The 21,460-nt window shown below is 34.7% G+C and overlaps 1 protein-coding gene across 1 annotated transcript; it reads right to left on the reverse strand.

Annotated features, from left to right (window-relative positions):
* Nucleotides 1–9,964: 9,964 nt before the first annotated feature.
* On the reverse strand, nt 9,965–15,141 carry LOC120091025 (L-type lectin-domain containing receptor kinase S.4-like). Its single transcript, XM_039048812.1, has 2 exons — nt 13,527–15,141; nt 9,965–10,666 (listed from the first exon to the last, which is right to left on the reverse strand). The coding sequence occupies exons 1-2, from the start codon at nt 14,907–14,909 to the stop codon at nt 10,064–10,066; spliced, it is 1,986 nt and encodes a 661-aa protein (XP_038904740.1). The 5' UTR covers nt 14,910–15,141; the 3' UTR covers nt 9,965–10,063.
* Nucleotides 15,142–21,460: the final 6,319 nt, after the last annotated feature.

The following is a 21,460-nucleotide window of genomic DNA, read 5'->3' on the forward strand; positions in this document are numbered from 1 at the left end:
GAAATTGGATATAAATATGATTTATATCAAGTAGAGAAGAAAATACTATGGTTGATATATGATATCAAATTATAGGTTATGAATATAATATGATTATATTTATTATTTTATTAATTAGACAGTTATGAGATAATTACCCGACCTTTTCTCCGAAATCATGCGTTAGTGGGAAGTTCAATTTTGTTTTTGTAACTGAAGAATAAAATGAAAATGGTTTTCATTTTTCAAGATACATGCATAATTGTTCATGGTGTGATTCGCATTTTATCTCTTAGTGATTGAGAGTATATACGATAAGCTCATGTTTGTTAAACGACCGCACACCCGCGCCCGTGCTCCTCTAAAAGATCGCTTACCCTTTACCTAAACAATCGCTTAGCGCCTGAGCCTTACTAAACAATTGTATAAATGATCACCTAGTTTTTTCTACACGATTGTGTACCTTGCCTAAACGTTCAAACACTTCGCCTATACGATAGTCTATCCCTTCTCCCACTTGCTTGATCTTTGTACATGATAGTCTTTCCTCCTCACCTCTACCAAATTCGAAGAAAGCCCACACCTTGGATTCTCACTCCAAGAATACTGAGGGCTCCGAGTGGTGGTGTTGTCCCCATTGCTTGTTGTTCGAGCGAGAGTGCAAGGAGTTCGTTCATAGAGAGAGGGAGATTTCAAGTGAAAAAAGTCTTCAATTGGTATGTTCTCTCGGTCTCTTTTTATTTATCCTTTAAGCATGCCAGTAATTTAAGTTGTTAATGCATATATGTATGTGTGAATGTATATGTGAAAATTATGTCACAATGAATTGGAAAGATTCAATTCCACTTAAAGGTACTCTTGTATAAGAGTTCCTTCAGTGAAGACAACAATTGTCGACCCTCTTGTGACAACTACTGTCCAACATACTCCTGAAAACCTACATCCTTCACACCTTATTAGAAGTTTATAATCCTCTAGAACTGGACACACAGTTTTAGTAACAACTTTAGACATATAATTTACTACTAATCAGAAATATCAACATTAACATACATAATAGTTTTCATAAATCAAACCCATACACAACATCTGTTCAACACAACTCTACCCTTTTCCCTTGACATGGACATAAAACTAAATAACAAAACATGATGAGCCACCTAAATTTTCGCTCTTGGTGGGTCTGAGAAGTACTTGACTGGCAGAATTCCTAGGCCTCGGGACGTCAACCGCTACTTGGGGAGGAAAACATTTTTAAAGAGTGAGCTAGAATGCCCAGTAAGTGACTACTTAAGTAAAACATACATTAAATCATAAATAGCGTGAACATGCTTATCAAGGAAACATTTATAACATCATAAATAGGGTTTTGAAAATGGAGTTAAAATTGTAAAACGCATCATGTAAAAACCCTAAAATAAAATTCATTAACATCATCCTAAAAACTCCCTACTCCATTGCTTAAACATGTAGGAGAACTCTTTTGTTCAATCCCTAATAACCTTAGTTGAGAAAGAGCTCTTTTGCTCGATCTTATTAACGTCAATAACATAGTCATACGTGCACGTTGAGTTGAATTGGATCCTGGTCACCTTACCATACCTTCAATGTCAAGGATCCCTAACATCATTGAAATATGGGTACCTTACCATACCTTTACCAACATGGAGTAGGGTTTATACAAGGCACCAACATTTAAACATATAGAAACATATACATAATACATATTTGAAATAGTCATACTTCATGGTTTCATATCAACGTATAGTGCCTTGTAAAATATGGAGTATACTTACGTTATTTCCTTGATATATTTCATCATGCAGTAAAGCATGACATAGGCTTATGGAAAACGCATGCTGGACTCATAAATAAATTCATCATTTAAAAGCATGTATCATGCGAAAGAAACAAAAGGAGGATTATTCTATGATCCCCGAGAAGATAAAGTATTTTTTTTCGAAAAATACTACATTCTCGGAAGAAGATCATATTAGAAGTCATCAATCTTGCAGTAAACTAATATTGAAAGAAATGACCAAAACTACTACAGATAAGTCAACAAAAGTTGTTGATGAAGCTAATCCATCAACAACGGTTTTTGCTCCATCACATTCTTCTCAAGAGTTGAGAATGCCTCGACGTAGTGGGAGGATTATTCATCAATTTGAACGCTACATGGGTTTAACAGAAACCCAAGACATCATACTTGATGATGGTCTAGAGGATCCATTGACCTTTAAACAGGAAATGGAAGATGTTGATAGGGAACAACGGATAAAAGCCATGGACGTAGAACTAGAGTCTATGTACTTCAATTCTGTCTTGGGATCTTATAGATCAATCACATGAGGTTAAACCTATAGGTTGTAAATTAATCTACAAGAGGAAAAGAGACCAAACTAGCAAGATGCAAATCTATAAAGTTAGACTCGTGGCAAAAGGTTTTACCCAAAGGGAGGGGATTGACTATGAAGAAACCTTCTCTTCTGTTTCCATGATAAAATCAATAAGAATATTCTTATCCATTGTCCCATATTATGACTATGAGATATGGCAAATAGATGTTAAGACAACTTTTTTGAATGGCCATCTTGATGAAAGTACTTTAATATCTCAACCAGAAGGATTCATTAAACAGGGTCAAGAACAAAAGATTTGTAAGCTTAAGAGATCCATTTATGGGTTGAAACAAGCTTCTAGATCCTGGAATATAAGATTTGACACTGCAATCAAATCTTATGGCTTTGAACAGAACGTTGACGAACCTTGTGTGTACAAGAAGATAGTCAACAAAACTGTAGAATTCTTGGTCCTTTATGTTAATGATATCTTGCTCATTGGGAATGAGAGAAGTTACCTAGCTGACGTAAAGAGATGGTTAACATCACAATTTCAAATGAAAGATTTGGGAGATGCTCGATGTGTTCTTGGGATTCAGATTTTTCGAAATCGAAAGAATAGAACCTTAATACTATCTCAGGCATCTTATATTGAGAAAATGTTGTCAAGATATAACATGCAAAATTCCAAAAATGGTATATTACCCTTTAGACGTGAAATTCATCTGTCAAAGAAACAGTCTCCTAAGACACCTTAAAAAGTTGAGGAAATGAAAAGAATTCCATATGCATCAGCAGTGGGAGTCTAATATACACTATAATGTGTACACGTCTGACATATGCTTTGCAGTTGGAATCGCCAGCAGGTTCCAATCTAACACGGGCCATAGTCATTGGATGGCTGTAAAAAACATCCTAAAGTATCTCAAGAGAACGATGAACTCTACGTTTGTGTATGGACCTAAGGATTTGATCCTTACAAAATACACTAATCTGATTTTCATATTGACGTAGATTCCAAGAAACCTATCTCAGGATTAGTTTTCACTCTTAACGGAGGAGCTATAGTGTGGAGAAGCATTAAAGAAAGTTGTATAATTGACTCCACAATGGAAGTAGAATATGTAGCTGCATGCGAAGCAGCTAAAGAAGCAGTTGGCTGTACAAGTTCCTGACAGATTTAGATGTCGTTCTAAATATGCATCTGCCCATTACCCTGTATTGTGACAATAGTGGTGCAATTGCTAATTCCAAGAAATCTAGAAGTCACAAATGTGGAAAACATATCGAAAGAAAGTACCATCTCATCAGAGAGATTTTACACCAAGGAGACGTGATAGACACACAGATAGCCTTAGAAGACAACCTTGTTGATCCATTTACGAAGGCCCTCTCGGCTAAAGTGTTCGAAGTTGGTCTAGGATTACGAGCAACATAATCTAGGGCAAGTGGGAGAATGTAAAAGGGTATTTTGAATGCCCTAGTTTATTATATTTTTCTCTCTCTTTATTTCTCAACATTGTAAAAATTATATATTTGTATGTTTATCTCACTGAAAGTGTTAGTCCAAGTGGGAGATTGTTGGGAATGGCCTAAACTCGCAATTCGTAAATGTTGTTAACATATTCTATTTATCAAATAAAAATATTGTTGAGTTTTTTATTCAATAAATTACTATTGATATTGCATCCTTCTATGAAAATCCAATAAACGAATCCATGGCTATGATATAAATACTTTAACTTTATGTGGTGACATAAAAATGGATCAAGTTTTAGTATGTAGCCAAATTGGTCTATAAGAATGAGATTGGGTACCTCATCCTGGTGACACTATTGGATGTGACCCATATTGTATATTGATACAAATGATGTAATCCAAACATATTCATGTAAAGACATGTGAGTGGGGGCATCTTATGCAATGAGTTTGCATAAGACCTGACTTCAAAATAATCACTTTTCTTTATAGCAACCGTTTACTATTAAAATTGACTATCTTAAACTCGATGACCTAGGGTATCTTAATCCTAAGCTAACTATGAACTTCTGTTTATTCAGGATTATCCTTTGATCTGCATAGGTGAGAGTAGTCCAACAACATTGCTCAATAGGCCACCCGTTTTGGGGATAAGACCGAATAGATAGCTGGGGACATAGCCTTGCAATATGGAATTCACTCTTACTCGATTTAGGGTTAGTAGATGGGTTGTTCTCTTAAGCGTTGATGCCTTGTCTCGAACAACGGGGCCCTGCCCTCTCATGGAAGAGAGGGTTATGATTTATAAGTTGGAGTATAAATTAATTGTTTAATGGAGGATCAGTGGGAACTTAAGGAGCAAGATGTATTTATAGGGGTAAAAGGGTAATCTTTGACCCAGCTGTAAATGCGAACAACCCGTGAGGGATTGACTTACCGATTATGGTTAAAATAGACAGAAATATATCTACAGTGAGAAGAGTGCAACTATCGAGCTATAGTGGAATGTCTTGGTAGTTAACGAATAGTGATTAATTCGGTTTAAAGAGTTTATCAATTAATTACAAGTCGTTGGATCTCATGATCTGTAAGTCCATAAAGTCCCTCTACTAGCTCGTAATTTGGATTAGTAAATTTAGTAATCTTGATAAGATTTGAAATTAGGGTTTAGACTTTGAAATGTTCAAATTCTATTAGGGTTTCTTTTTATTGTATTCGATACAATCAAAATGTTTAATTTTATCGAAATTAAATAGAATTGGAGAAATGATTAATGTTTAAATATGATTTAAATATTAATTGTATAATATTAATTTCATTATTAATTTAATATTAGATATTAAATTAACAAAATTAATTAAAAAGTTTAATTAATTAATTTTATTTAAAAATTAATTAATAGAATTAATTTTTATAAAACTAATAAATGAAATTAAATAAGTTTAATTTAAAAATGATTTTAGAAATCATTTTTTGGAAAAAATTTTGGAAACTCAAAGTTCAAAATGGAGATTTCCAAAAGTTGGAAATCTCCACTATGTTTTGAACTATCTTATTCACTTTACTTCATTTTTTCCATGAATTAGGAGCTGCCTTTCATGCAAGCCATGAATTTACATGGTGAAAACTCTATAAATTGAAGTGCTGGGATGAATAATTATTCATGCTTACAAGAACATCAAATAGAACTCTACTGAAACCTCCAAACCCTCTTCATATCTTATATACATTGAGCTCAATTAGTATTTCCACCACACAATCATTGCAAGAGAATAATAGAGAAGATCTTGGTGGTTGTCTACTTGAAGATTGAAGCTCTTTCACGTAGAACTCAACTGGTGTTGAAGAGGATACTTCAAAGGTATTGTTTTCAGCAAACCCTCTTCTGTAAAAGTTACTTTGAAGCATGTTTTAAACTCAAATTAAGTATGATTAGAATGTTTATTGATTAATTAACTCTATATTAAATATGATTTAATAATAGTTACTTAATTGATTAATTAATTGATTAAGAAATGATAGAGAGGTGGAAGAATATAAACATGTGATGTGTATATATATATATTAATTAATTAACTAAATATTAAATTAGATTTAATGTGGGGTTATTTAATTAATTGGCATCAAGAGTAAAAAGAGAAATACTTGAAGAATGGGTAAACCCTTCTCCATATAAATTCATCTTATTAGCCCATTTAGGGCAAGAATTGATTTTGTGAAAATCATACCCTAGCCTCCAAAAAGAATTTCTCTCTACACTCTCTCTACCTCTTCCTCTTCCTCTTCCAAGGGTTGAAGACCACTCATCTTGTGAAACCCGGATTTCCATTATTCCTACTTAAGCAGTTGGCTAAGGAAATTTCTAAGTGTTGAATAGATTTTCCTTGAGTAGTTTTGAGTTAAGCTTTAATTGATGAGAAATTGGCTAAGTGTTGGACTAGGCATTGCTATGCGTTGGCCATAAGATCTTGGAGAGATTACTTGGGCAAAGGGAGAAGAAAAAGTGTGAATTTGGAAGGTTGACTTTTGGGGAAAAACTTGGAAAATTGGCTAAGTATAAACCGATATGTTGGATGCGTTGGATGCATTGGATGTGTTGGATGATGGATGCGTTGGATGCGTTGGATGCATTGGATGCAAAGGATGCGTTGGAAGGGTGGTATGCGTCCATACAGCTGAAGGAAGAAAGTTAAAAGTGATGCGTTGGGATGGCACGAGGGTCGGCTGTGTAGAAGGCATACAGACATAAGGGTAGGCGAGGACGCGGGTAAGGCATGCGTTGGAGGGTGGCATGCGTCGATGCCAACGCTCATGCGTTGAGCAACCGAGCGAGCCTTGCGAGCAATGTTAAGTTGATCCATGCATCGATGCCAACGCCCATGCATCGAGCGGCCGAGCGAGCCCTTGAGCAATGCTAAGCGCCCATGCCGAACGAGCCCATGCTTCGATGCCAGCGCCTATGCGTCGAGCGGTCGAGCGAACCCATGCATCAATGCCAAGCGATGCATCGATGCCAAGCTGCCGGCCAAGCGCCCAGCCAAGCGACCCATGCGAGCGATGCGTTGATGACGAGTGAGCCATGCATTGATGCTAAGCCTATGCATTGGAGCTGTGCGACCTTTCGATGCGTTGGAGGTTGGTGATGGCTTGCACGAGGGATGCGTTGGACATAGGCCATGCGATGGGCTAGGTTGGATGCATGATGTTTGCTTTTGCGATGGTTAAGGGTTGCGATGGTGCTATGTTGGAAATCAAGGGAAATCAAGAGTTGCTATGCGTTGGAGTCATACTATGTGTTTGAGGACTACTATACGCTCTTGAGTTATATATACGTTAACATTTGAGGCTAGTTTATGCATTGAGAATCACCCTAGTGGACGCATATTGAAGTGAATGAACGCATAAGAAGGCTGAGCTCATATGGAAGACGTCATCCTAACATGTGGCTTGTTAGAAGAATTCTTCAACCTTAAGGATTTGAGGTGGAGGCATGAGAAGACATGAAAAAATTGGTCTTGCGTTGGCAATATAGAATAAAGACACCCAAAATTTGCATTGATCAAACCTTGTGTTGGTAGACACCTCAACCAAGAGGTGGAAGGGGCTGGAGGTTGGCAATCTTTAAGAGTAACACTTGGAGGGAAGGTGTCGATCTTGGAGAGCCTTTGGACGCCTATAAATAGGGATAAGGACTTCAGATGAGGACTCAATTCTCTTCAAAGGACATAAAGAAGAGTGTATTGGGAGGAGGCTATGCGTTGATGGTAAGACCATGCGTTAGTTAAGAGATTCCAAGAGGGGAGATGCTGTCGGACAAAAAAGTCAGAAAGTAGCATCAACTTGGGAAGAGGCGTTCTCCCAGAACACTCGTGCGTTTGATGTGATTTCAAAGCCATCTGAAAGCTAAAAGAGTCTAGTTTTCATGGTGTGGCTACTGAAGAAGAAGCTCTAAGGAATCGGACTGGAGAATGAGGAAAAGATAGAAGGGTCGAGCTGGGTAAGCTGAGCCAGTCTTGATGTTTTAATGTTTCCGGCCAAACCACGAGGAGTTAGGAGCTAAGATTTTAAGGTAAGCTTTCTGAAACAAAAGTATTTGTAGAAAAAAGAAACTCGAGATAAAGCCTAGAAATATGAGTAGTTTGAGCTTTAAGTTAAATATGGAATTTAAGGTTCAAAAGAGGAGCCCGAGAAGACTAAGGAACTTCTAGAGAGAAAAGTTCCTAAACGACAAAGGTGAGTGGTACTTTCCTTTAAGTCTTAAAGCATATCTTTTAGAGTAATTGTATATGCTTAGGTTATGAATGAGTATCTAGCGTGAGAATGAGATTATGTGATTGGGATGGTTAGGGGGTCAATAGACCTAGTGCCTGAGCCCGTAAGCAAAACCTCACGGGATGGTCAGGGGCCACGAGAAGTCTAGTTCCTAAGCCTGTGGGAGGATCCTCGTATGGATGGTCAGAGGGTCGACGGGCCTAGCTTCTGAGCCCAGGAGCGAGGAGCTATATGCACATAGGAGACAAAGGAAACGTAAAGAGTAAGTGTTGTATTTAGTAATAGTTATCTATCTACCGTGTGTGTAGATAGACAGTAAGCTCATTCTAAGTAGTTATCGGTTTAGCTATCTACCGTGCGTGTAGATAGAAGTGAGAACAGACTCACTCAAGGCGGAGGTTTGGAATGTAACCTTGTATTCGTGATATGCTTGTTATTTATGAGTTGAAATAGACTCTAGAAGTTGCTTAACACTCACTGAGCTTTGTGAAGCTCATTCTATTATTTCATGTTTTTCTTCTCAGGTAGCGAAAGGTGAGGAGTTCCAGGGTGCTGCTAAGGTCAAGGTCTGCCACATGCCACAATTACACTTCCAGGGTTTTATAATTGTTGTTGTAACTTTGTTGATAAGTCTTGGAGTTGTATAAACATTACATTGTTGTAATAGAATGGGCTTACTTAATCCGTTGTTGTTTGCCTCCTTGACTTAATCAGTTGGTGTTGAATTTGTTCATTAGTATCAGAGTTATTTCTGCAAGAGTTATTAGGCAGTAAGTATCAACCTAAGGGTTGATAACTGCTGCAGTCACGCCATTTCCTAGGTTAAAAGGGTGATCTGGGATGGGGTGTGATACATCTAACTCTTGGAATCCTAGAGAATAACAAGGTTATTCTTGTGGTAGTATCGGTGATCGTTGAGAAGATGTTCATGTGAAGAACAAGAGGAATTTCGAGAAGTTTGGGAGTCTATGAACGTAAGAATCGTTCATCCCTTTGTTTCTCCTTTTTATTGCATGCTAAGTATGTTGTTTATCCTCTTATCCTTTGTTTTAATATGCTGTCTTTGTGTTTCTTCCAAATGGAAAATTGAATGCAAGGCGTTGTCATGCTTCCGCTCGGGATTCGATCCCTACAAACGGAATTTAAGATCCAAGTAATGACAATATTGTTGTTGCATATCCACAGAGGGAGAAGTTGGCCTGTAGGCGTAGGGATTGATTCATCGATAAATTCGAGCTTGTTCCGAATTGACAAAGCAAGAATCATCGAGCGGCTCCATGTGACATAATTGTCATCAGTGAGAGGTTGAGTAACTAGAACGAGATCGAAGTATCGGTGTGATAAAAAAACATAGGGATTGTTGAAATAGGAAGTGTTGTTGGAGTGTTCATGATGAAGAGATGAGGAATCGGTGGCCGGAAAGTGAGGCAGAGCGATCAGAGGTTGAGGATTCTAATTGGAAGAATCGATTGTTATCACGCACGAGAGACGGGTGAGATAGGATTTTTATTTTATCCAACTGATACCATATTAAAATAAGTAAGAGGAAATGGACTTCAATATCTTGATTGACTTTCTCAAAAATATATATATGTACATCACCAATTATCGGTTAACAGAAAAATGGAAAATAACATAATTATTAAATTTATTACAACTAATAGAGGTTAATAATATGTGTTAACAACGGGAGAATTTCAGATTTGAGGAAGCTTCCCCGCTCCTTTAATTTTTCTGTTCCTTTAATTTTTTGTTTTTCCTTTCAAATTTTAAGCTTTGATACTTCATGGAATCTTACCTTAATTTTGGCTTCTCTCCATCTCAAGAACCCTTTGTCTCAGCTTCCAATCAAAACGCAATTGTTCTTCATCATCAATGTGAGTAAATGACAGTGACTACAAAGAAATCTAAGGAACGTTCATTAATGCGACTTCAATTTTTATTAAATATGTTTAACATTATCATGGAGCTGTTTTCAATTTCAATTGAAATCAACTTCTGCCATTGAGAACCGAAAGAGAAGAAGTAGATAAAGAAGCAAAACTGATGTCTTTACTTTCACTCGACGAATCCACAAATTCATTCCCTCCTTCCACCATTCTCGGACCCATAATCTCGTCGGGAACACCAATCTCGCCGTTCAAATACCGCGCAACCATGCGCATGCTCGGCCGCGCCGCCGCCGAATCCTTCGAACAGAGCAACCCCAATTTCAAAATCATCACTGCCTCAACCTCATTGAAATCCCCATTCAATTTCTGGTCCATCACTTCCAGTAATTTTCCTTCCGTATACTTCTCCCAAACCCAATCCACCAACACCATTTCCTCCAGCACCGACCTCGAGCCGATCGGCCGGCGGCCGCAAGCCACTTCGAGCACGAGTGCGCCGAACGCGTAAACATCAGAGCTGGTTGTTGCTTTTCCAGTTCTGTGCAGCTCCGGCGCCAGATAGCCCACAGTTCCGACGACTCGAGTCGTTGTCGGGTTCTCGCCGTGTTCATAGAGCTTGGCGAGGCCGAAATCGCTGAGTTTTCCGTTCATCTCGTCGTCGAGCAAAACGTTGCTGGCCTTCACATCTCTATGAATGACCACCTTTGTTGACCATAAAAGATTAGAATTGAAATATGAAAAGTAAGAGTTAAGTCTGATTTAATTTTTTTTTTTTAAAAAAAAAAGGAAAAATACATTTTTGGTCCCTAGGTCAACTTTATATTTGGTCGTTACATTTTAAAGTGTTACACATTTAGTTCTTAAATTTTTAATTAGGTTTGAATTTGGTCCCTAGATTTTATATTTAAATTTTTAACCTAAATTTTTCACTAAATACTTATTCTTCGTCTTCAGTGTTAATGTAGGTTAAAAAAATTAAAATAATTAGGTGAATTATAATTAATTAAGTTGCACTATTTTTCATCACTTTTTAAAATATTTAAAATTTTACTTCATAATTATTTTAAATTAATTACTGACATTGACATCAATATTTGAAAATGAGTATTTAATGAAAAATTGAGATTAAAAATGTAATATCTTGAAATCTAAGGACCAACTTCAAATATAACTCAAATGTCAATAGTAAAATTGTAACATTTTGAAACTCAAGAACTAAACTGAAACCAAATTCAAAACTTAATGACTAAATGTATAATATTTTGAAAGCTAAGAAACAAATAGTAATTGGACCTCAAACTTAGGGACCAATAAGGTGCTTTTCCTTTAAAAAAAATTAACATTTCTTCTCATTCTATTCTATCTTGATTAAATGTGAAAATAAAAAACGAAGATAACTTTAAGGTTAAAAATCATTTTCGGTCCACGGTTTTATCCGTAAACTCTAGTTTATAATGATTTAGTCCACGTATTTTCTAATTTGTGACAATTTAATCTTCAAACTTTAATAAGTATCAATACTCATCCTACTTTATAATTTGTAAGGATTTAGAACCTGTCGTGCAAAATACAATTAAAATTTAATGAAACTTCTTACACATAATGTAGATTATCAAATTAATTAAGGGTCAAATATATTTATAAGTTATAATGACCGACTCTACATAATCAAAATTATCAATTGAATATGATGAGATTTTTCAAAATAAGAACAAATTGTTGCAAATTTGAAGGTAAAAAAATCCAGTTGTGAAGTACTAAAGTTTAAAGACCGAATTATAACAAGATTGAAAGTATATGAACTAAATCAATATAAATCAAAATTTAGAAGCTAAATTGTTACTTCTAGGAAAGTTGAAAGCTTAGAAGTGATTTTTAACCTAATCTCTAAAAAAAAATTAAAGAATAAAAAATAAAATAGTTATAAAAGAGGCTAATGCATGAACGATGATTTTTCTTCATATTTTTTCAAGAATAACTTGCAAACTTAATTTTGGGTCCAGAGTAAGGATTCTGACAAACTTTGTTAGACAACATCATAAGAGGATCCGTATTTTTATCCAACTTTACTTTATAATATAATAGCTAGAGTTTTTGGGTTGAAATGTAATCTATGTTATTAACCTATAAGAAAAGTTAAGAAAATTAAGTTCTAAACTAGAGGTGATTTGCTTCAAGTACTGAGTGTTCATTTAGTTAGAGATTTTGTTTTATGAGAGTTGATACAGTTTTACAAAATTTATGTTTGTTTCACCGTTTTCAATATTTTATCAAGAAAGAAGTTATTCCAGACATCATCTTTTCCTATCAACAAGGTTATCTTTTCCGATTTCCCTTTTTTCGCATATATAATTTTATTTTAATATATTTAATTAATTAATATTAATATTAATATTTATTTATTTTAATATATTTAAGTAATTAATTAATATTAATATTAATATTTATTTAATTAATTAATAATATTAAAAAATTACTCATTTACATAACTTATTAATTAATTAGCTGAAAATATCTTAAATATATTTAATTAGTAAATTAGGATTAATTAAATTTAGTTACTACAAAAATTTATTTTTCAATAATAATAATTGACTACTTATTTTTTTAAATGATCAAACAATTATTTATTGATATTAATTTTAATTTGATCATTCATTATGAATGTATAATCAATATTAGTTATTTATTGTGAATAATTTTTATTACTTTATTTATTATTAACATATCATATTTATACAATTTTTTTTTTTAATATTCTTAATTAATTTATCTTATTTTTATCTTGTTTTTTTACTTTTTATATAATATATTGTTTATTAAAACACATTTTCTTATGTTATTTAATTAAAAATAAAATTCCTAATGTTAAAATTAATTAATTATAAAAATGATTAAATATTATATTATAATTAAGAGTGATTGTTTTAAATAACAAAACTGTTGGAAACATTTTCAAATATAGCAAAATATCATTGTCTATTAGGGATAGACACTGACATATACTGATAGACACCTATTAGTGTCTAACACCAACACCGATAGATGTCTATTATTGTTACACTGAAGTGACATTTTACTATGTTTGTAAATAAATTGACTCATTATCTTATATTTGAAAACAGTCCTATAACTCATATGATATTCATTAAATATATTAATTGGTTAATTTTAATTATAAATTACTCAATTTTAAATACTTATAATTAAAATTATTATTATTAGTTCTTAATTAATTACTCTTTTTTTAATCAATGAATGATATTTGTGATTAATTAATTAATCTAGTAAAATTTTATAAGATTGTCATGCTTAACATTTTCTCTTCGCAATCAAACATAGTCATTTTTTATTTTAAGCATCCTTAATTGGAGCGTCTACAAAACCTTAAACCGCTAAATAATAAAATTAGTTTAGAGGTGATTTTAGAAGTTAATTAGTTAGCTTAGCTAAAAAGTAATCGGTATGCAATCTTTCAAGTAAAAAAAAAAAAGATGAATCTTTATCCCCCACTAAATTGTACTAAATTAAATGAAATAGTTGAGAGAGGTGATTAAATAACCTGTTCGTATCCTTCGTGCAAGTACAAAAGGCCGGAAGCAACGCCTGTTATGATCTTAAACCTCTGTTTCCAACTCAGAACCACTTTTGGTTTGCCGAATATGTAGCTATCCAAACTCCCGTTTTCCATAAACTCATAAACAAGAAGCAGATCCTCATCGGCGCGGCGACGACACCATCCCAGTAATTGAACAAGGTTTCGGTGACGAAGCCGACCAATGATTGTGATTTCCGATATAAATTCGCGGAGGCCCTGTTTCGATTCGTGGGAAATTCGCTTCACAGCCACTTGGGTTTTCGAATTCGGTATTGTTCCTCTGTATACTTTCCCAAAGCCCCCACGTCCAAGTACCTCTCTGTTGCTAAATTGTTTCGTTGCTTGCTCCAATTCCTTGTAAGAGTACCGGTGCGGGCCAATTTCAAGCTCCCAGGCTTCGATTATGTCTATCTTCTTTGTGATTTTGTAAAGAGTAAAAAAGATTCCAGTTATCACGATCAAAACGATGAGAATCGAAATCCCAATTGCTAAATGAGAGTATGTTTTCTTCGGCCCGGGAACCGAAGGCAGAGAATCAATATTCAGAGTCTGGGCTGGTCCATTCATGCTGAAACTCCATCCCAACACATAGTGAGAACTCGAAAGCACTCCAGTGGAGGCTGAGAACCCAATAAACATAAACTCGTGAAGAATCGGAGAGAGATCTACATTTAACGACAGAATCGGTTTCTTGGGTTTGGTTGAAAATGGAGAAATCGCTACCGTGAGAAAATTTACAGAAGCATCGTAATCAATCCAAGCTTGAATTGGTATCCCACTTCTTAGGTTTATATGTTGCTTGGTGTTCCCGTCGTTAATGAAATAAGAGGCAGTAGTGGAGGCACTGGAGATCATACTATTGAGATTGATTCCAACGTGGTTATCGTTGATGTCTTCGAACTCAACATTTTGAACGGTGTCGAATTCGACGGCGAATAAGTAGTTCGAGAAGTTTCCGAAATTGGTCGTATTGAGAAGGCCTAAATACTGTGAGGGAAATCCAAGGAGGTTTTTGGAAGGCGCAATGGTGAAGGCGAGGCCATGGCCGCCAAGGCTCGGGAACTCAGGGACGATGGCGAAGACAAAAGTGGTAGAGAAGGAAAAAGGTTTGGCGTGGGAAGAGTTTTTGAAGCGAACAGGGGATTCGTAGAACACATGACCCTGTTTCATGTCGGTGTCGTCGGTGAGCTTTAGGATTCCACTATTCTCGATCTTCGCAATATCCGGTAGGGTTAAGCTGGCGGCGGCTGTGGCGTCACGAAATCCGGCGTAGAAGAGCTCCTGAGATGCGGCGGCGACGGCAAAGAAAAAAATGCCGAAGAAAGAAAAAATACAGAGATTCACCATGGCAGAACAAGCATCCAAGTCTAATAGTTATTTTTGGAGCTTCCAAATCAGTCTTTTTCTGCATTGTCCACAGATTTTGAGGGCATTTTTTTCCTTACACGGTAGTGCACACAAGTTTATTATTTTATTATTTTATTATTTTATTTTTATTTTTTTGGATTTTAGTTACGAGACTTCATATTAAATTTAGTTGAAGGCTCACCGTTGAACAATTCCTGATGCTTGATTAAAAAAAGAAAACAAAAAATTCCACGCTTTGATCCATTAAAATCCAATTGAATCTTATCCTTTCAGTTTCTTAAGTCTTTATACGCATTAAATTAGTTGAAAGGTCCTTTGATAGTGATTAAAAGGAAACGAATATTTGTCCATCTGGATTTATATATTAGGATATTTTTTTAAACGTGGATTTCAAAACAAAAAAGAAATATGATTATTTTTTGGGGCAATTTTAAATATAGGCAATCACTTCAAAGTATTAAAAGATGCAGCACAACAGAAAATAATTCATAGATATAGCAAACTTTAAATTTTATCTCTGGAAGTCTATTAATGATGATGATAGTGGTCAAAATATGTTATCATTGTTTGTAGTAAGGTTTTATAGATTCATTCTCGCCTGCGATCTGCTGACTAAGCAAATTAAATATATTCACTCCCTGAATAGGGTAAGGATTCCCCAATTAGACGAGGAATGGGGGAGGAAGTGGGGAAAAAATTCCTCATGAGCTAAACGGACACGGGGAATGTTTTCCCTACCCTCGCCCCCACCCCGCCTCGTTCCCCATCTCCGTCCCGATTAGCTTCTACATATTTATTTAATATAATTATCTAATGTTATGTTATTATTATTATTATATAAATATTACATTTAAATTTCAAATTTGATTATTTATTGGAAAAGATAATGAATATGTTTAAATTGAATATTTAAATTTAGATTATATATGTGAATAATTTGATTTATATTTATTTCTTTCTACTAAAAAATTAATTAGCTTTTTAGGCAAAAATTTGAGTAGTTTATCTTTAAATTCAAATGGTCAGGTAAAACTAACCATAATAAACAATTTAGTGATAAAGTTATATTATTTTTGCTCACATTACTAATTTAAATTAATTGGCTTTTTACAAAAAAAAAGTAACGGGAAAAATTTTCCCATGGGGAACCTGATCCCCGTGGAGAATTTCATGGGGATGGGGAGTGGGGACGGGGATGGGGATGGGAATGATAGCTCTAATGTTCCACCGAGCCTAAGACTTATACTAAAAGAGGCAGTAAGTACGGAGTCGAATCCATAGGGAAACAATGAACTAGCTAGGACGATAAAAGAATTCCATGCAATAGGGGGTTTAGTTTGGTTTGTAATGAATTGAATTAAAAGTAAACATGCAATGAATTAAAGTTCGAACGAAATCAGAGCGTGCAATTGAGTTGAAATGAATCGACAAAAGACTCTTGGAGATAGTTCCTTATGTTCAATTTCAATCATTACATGTTAAGAAACAATGCCAATTCTATGAACTCCACAACCTATTAGTAAAAAGTAATAGTCCATTTAGCCAAATGTGAGATTAATCAAATTGACCCTAAATTAATTTTTAAACTTTTCATTCTCAGTGAAATCCAAGCAAAAACTAATTCGCATTAAGACTAGGGTTCATGACTTGTGAACATACTACAAGTTGGAAAGCCTAGACTCATAGGATGATTCAATGAGTGAGATTAAATTAGGGCAAACAAGTGTGAGTTCAGAAAAAGTTTTAACCGACACAAGAATTCCTAATTCAGGCAACCTAATCTACAATTATGCAAAGCCGCCTTGTAGAAATTGCATACAAGAACCCAATAAGAATGATTTGCAAATCAGTTCTATCAAATTCTATTAAAAATAAACTCAAATCAAACTCAATAGTTCATAGGATTCAACATAATTAATTAAACATCTTCAAGAAATTGAACAAAATTACTAAACCCAAAAAGAAAGGGTTACCTAGCCTCATGTTCTTCAGATCAGCAACAATAATTTAGAAATTGAAAGTAATAATGAAAGGAATTGAAAGATGGAGGAAAGAATAGTGAAGATCTAGTGAAAATCCTCAAAAAAACTGTTGGGTTGTATGTCTTATGTCTTAAAACTCGTAGTTTGTAAAATTAAACATATTTTATTTGCAATAAAGAAGTTATTGAGGTTTATTCAATAAAACTGTTATTGAATATGTAAATTGCACTTGTAAAAATTAAATCCAATAAACTAAGATTCATGACTATTACATGAGTACTCGAGCTTTATGTGGAGACATAAGAATAGATCAAGTTTGAGTAGATACCCGAAACGGTCTATAATATACGAATAAGGTTGGGTACCTTGTTCTGGAAATACTATTGGATGTGGATCACTTTGTATTTAGTACATACGATGTGATTTTGAATCGTTCATGTAGAGACAAGTGAGTGGGAGCATCCTATGCAAAGAGTTTGTATAAGATCAGACCGAGAAATCAGTCACTTTTACTTTATAACGTTGTTTACTATTTAAGATTGACTATTTCAAAGCAATGACCTAGGTAACTTAACTTTAATCCTGAACTAATTATGAACTCCTGTTTATTTAGGATTATCTTTAGATTTGTATGGGTGAGGGTTGGCTCAACATTGCGGGCTCAATAAGCTCCCTATTTCAGGGGTAAGATTGGGTAGATAGCTGGGGACATAAGGCATAAGACGAAATTCACTCATACCTGCTTTTGGGGATAGTAAAGAATTTGTTCTCTTAAGTGTTGACTCCGAGTCTTGAACAAGGGACCCCACCCTCTCATTGACGCGAAAGGGACTTGGTTTAGTGATTGAATCACTAACCAATTGTTCATTAAAGGATCAGTGAGACTTAAGGAATAAGATGTAATCTTGAGGGTAAAACAACTTTTGATCCATTCATTATTAAGAACAATCAGTGAAGGGTTGATTTGCTTATTGGTTATATCGAGTGAACAGAAATATATCTACAATGAGGGAAGTGCAGCTACGGGCTTTAGTGGAGTGACTCGTAGTTAATGAATGTTGATTAAGTCAGTTAAAAAAAAGTTTAGCCAATTAATCTCAGATTGTTGGAGCCTATGATCTGTAAGTCCATTAGGTCTCCCTACTAACTCAGATGGATTAAACCTTAGAATAGCGTGATGAGTAAATTTGAAGCGTTCAAATTCAAATTAAGGGAATTAGTAATTATATACGATATAATTACATGTTTAATTATCAAATTAAACAGAATTGGAGAATTAAATAATGTTTAAATTTGATTTTAATATTAAAAACATGAATAGGGACTCATGTTTGAGGAATTGATTTTTAATTAATATAATATTTTATATTAAATGAATTTAATGAATTAAATTGTTTAATTAATTATTAAGAATTAATTTTATTTAAGAATTAAATATAGAATTAATTTTATTTAAGAATTAATTATAGAATTAATTTTTGGTAAAATTAAAGACTATTAATTATTGAATTAATAACTCATTTTATTTTTGAAATTTTGATTTCAAAATTTGGAAATTTAATTTTGAATTCAATTTCAATAATTGAAATAATAATTAGTAGTTTTTTCCAAACTAAACCACCTCACATTCCACCTTGATCATGGAATCTTGGTGTCAAGCTCTCATCAAATATTGATTGCATGTTTAGCATGACAAAAACAATTGATTTTGCCGAGAAATTGATGGATGCTGAAGGTTTGAAGACAGAAAAGGCGTTTTCTCATGTTCTTCATGAAGGAACTCTTATTCAAAAGTACCTACAAGCGGAAGCGGATCTTTTTAATTCATTGTGATAGAATTTCCACATATACATTCAAACATACTAATATGCATTCCTAATGCTAAATTATTGACATACTCAAAAGAACAAAAAATAACAGATCGAGAGATCATACCAATTGAAGACTTATTCTTCACAGCAAATCTTGCTTTTGCTGAGAGGGTAAGCTATTGCTCAGCAAAACCCAATCGTCTACCTCAAACAGTCTCCACACGAACAGAAGGAAACAGAGATGACACCACCACTCAGAGCCCTCAGTATTCTTGGAGTGAGAATCCAAAGGGTAGGCTTTGTTCGGATTTGGTAGAGGGAATGAGGAAGAGAAATCGTATACAACGATCAAGCAAGTGGAAGATAGGCTCGTCTATCGCATAGACAAAATGCTTGATCGTTTAGGTGAAGTATACAATCGTGTAGGAAAAAGGTAAGAGATCGTTTAAATGATCATGTAGAAAAACTAAGCGATCGTCTATACAATCGTTTAGTAAATATCGAGTGCTACACGATCGCTTCGGAAAAGATAAACAATCATTTAGTAAATAGCGTGTGCGGGTGTAATCGTTAAGCGATTGCTTAGAACTATCGTATAGGTAAGCGATCGTTCAGGCACTATTGTATAGGCACAAATTTTCTAAGCTATGATACACTTCAACACAATGTTCGCGTCATCCCATGCTTAACACATCGTGAGCTATTTAAGTATCTCAAAGTGATCTTTCAACTTACTCATCCGTTATGAAAATATAAGAGACGTCGTCCTATTACCCATTTAACTGTCCAATTATAGACAATGAATATGATCACATCATATTCATAACTTATGAATTAATATCATATATTAATCATAGTATTTTTCCTCCACTAGATATAAATCATATGTATATCCAAATTTTTCCAAATTAATGTATCTCATACATAAAGTTAATTATATCATATATAATTAACTAGTTCAATTATATCATATATAATCAAACTCCCTCTTGTCAATTTGAACATTTCAAACTGACCCAAAAACTGACTCTCAACTTGTATCCAAACTACCAAGGGGACCTTATGAACCTATAGCTCGAAGCTCCAACGGTACATGAATAGCTGACTAAACTTTTTAGTCATCATATCCACCATCCGTTAACTGTCAGGCATTCCACTAAAGACCGACAGTTGAACTCTTCTTACCATAGATATATTTCTATGTCCATTGGATATAACCAATCATTAGTACGATGACCCTTCACAGATGCTTGTAATTACAGCAGGCCAATTTACCGTTTTGCCCCTATAGTTACATCTTACTCCTTAAGTACCACTGATCTCCCTAATTGAACAATACAACATAGTCCTACTATGTGTGAAAACCTCTCAGGCCATGAGAAGGTGTATGGCGCCACATCATTCAAGCCCCGGGATCAGCCCTTAAGAGAGCAATCTATCTACTTACCCCTGCTTCGGGGAAGGATTGAACTTCATCTTGTAAAACTGAGTTCCCAGCTCTCTAATCAGACGAATCCTAAAGTGGTAGGTTTGAGTCGGCGCTCTGGCCACTCGCACCTATGCAAATCAAAGGATCACCCTCAATGGTAGGAGTGTTGGGGTTAATGCCCTAAAGTCTTGTATCCTGTAGTTTGTAAATAGTATGTACGAACACTTGTGTTGTTAATATATGATATTTAATTCACATTTTGTTTTTTGGTCGGTTAATTGTTTTATTTGCTTTACCACAAACCAATAAACATAAAATCCCTAGTTATCTGTATGTGACTCAAGCATGTATATAGTGACATACAAGTGGATCATGTCTTGAGTGATAACCAAAATGGTCTGTAGTATATGGATAAAGAAAGGAAACCTTATCTTGATAACGCTATGGACGCGGGCCGCTTTGTAGAATGGTCACAAGTATTGTGACTTGTCACGGATGGTATGATCTTGATCATTCGTGTTGGGGACATGCGAGTGGGGGTGTCCTATACAAATAATCGCTTAGTAACTAAAGGTTAATCGTTTACCTATCATCGCGCTACACGATCACATGGACGGTCAGGCTTCGCAGCCTCGTCGTCATCTACGCGATCGTTTGCTTATGCTTCTATCTTCTAGTGTGCGTTGAACAATCGATTGTCTACCTGCTAAAGATTGCTACACGATGAAGACCTCTTAGCAGTTCAAGACCCGGTTCGCTTGTGAACCGGTTTGCTTGATGAAAAATGTAATAGATAGGGTTTCTCATTCCGATTTTTGGTTAAAAGGCTCATCCCGGTCCATTAATCCTTTATTTATTACATGCGATATATGTTTTATATGTCATATGGTATGCATATATAGTAAATCCCACCTTAGGTTATGCAATGATCATGCATCATCTCTTTATTGTAATTGTTATAATTTAGAGAAGCATGATTTTAATTATGTAAGAGCATGCTCATGCATTATATAATATGAGAGTTATATTTATGCATGCATAAAAAGCATTGACATGTGTCATCTTTATATTATAATTGTTATATTATAAGGGTGAATGATAGCATGTTTGCTTGGTTATTACGTGTTATATAAAAGTGATATAGTAATGATCGGACATTGCATGAAACATGACACATAGGTTACTTTATAAATGTTATAAACACCTCATTGTACGCTATGATTTTAGTTGTTTCTTTTTAATAGTTAAAGAGAAATTAGAACTAAAAGAAATAAGAAAGACATGCATGCTCACTTAGGTTTAATTCAT

This window comes from Benincasa hispida, chromosome 11, assembly GCF_009727055.1.
Source record: "Benincasa hispida cultivar B227 chromosome 11, ASM972705v1, whole genome shotgun sequence".
NCBI classification, from domain to species: Eukaryota; Viridiplantae; Streptophyta; class Magnoliopsida; order Cucurbitales; family Cucurbitaceae; genus Benincasa; species Benincasa hispida.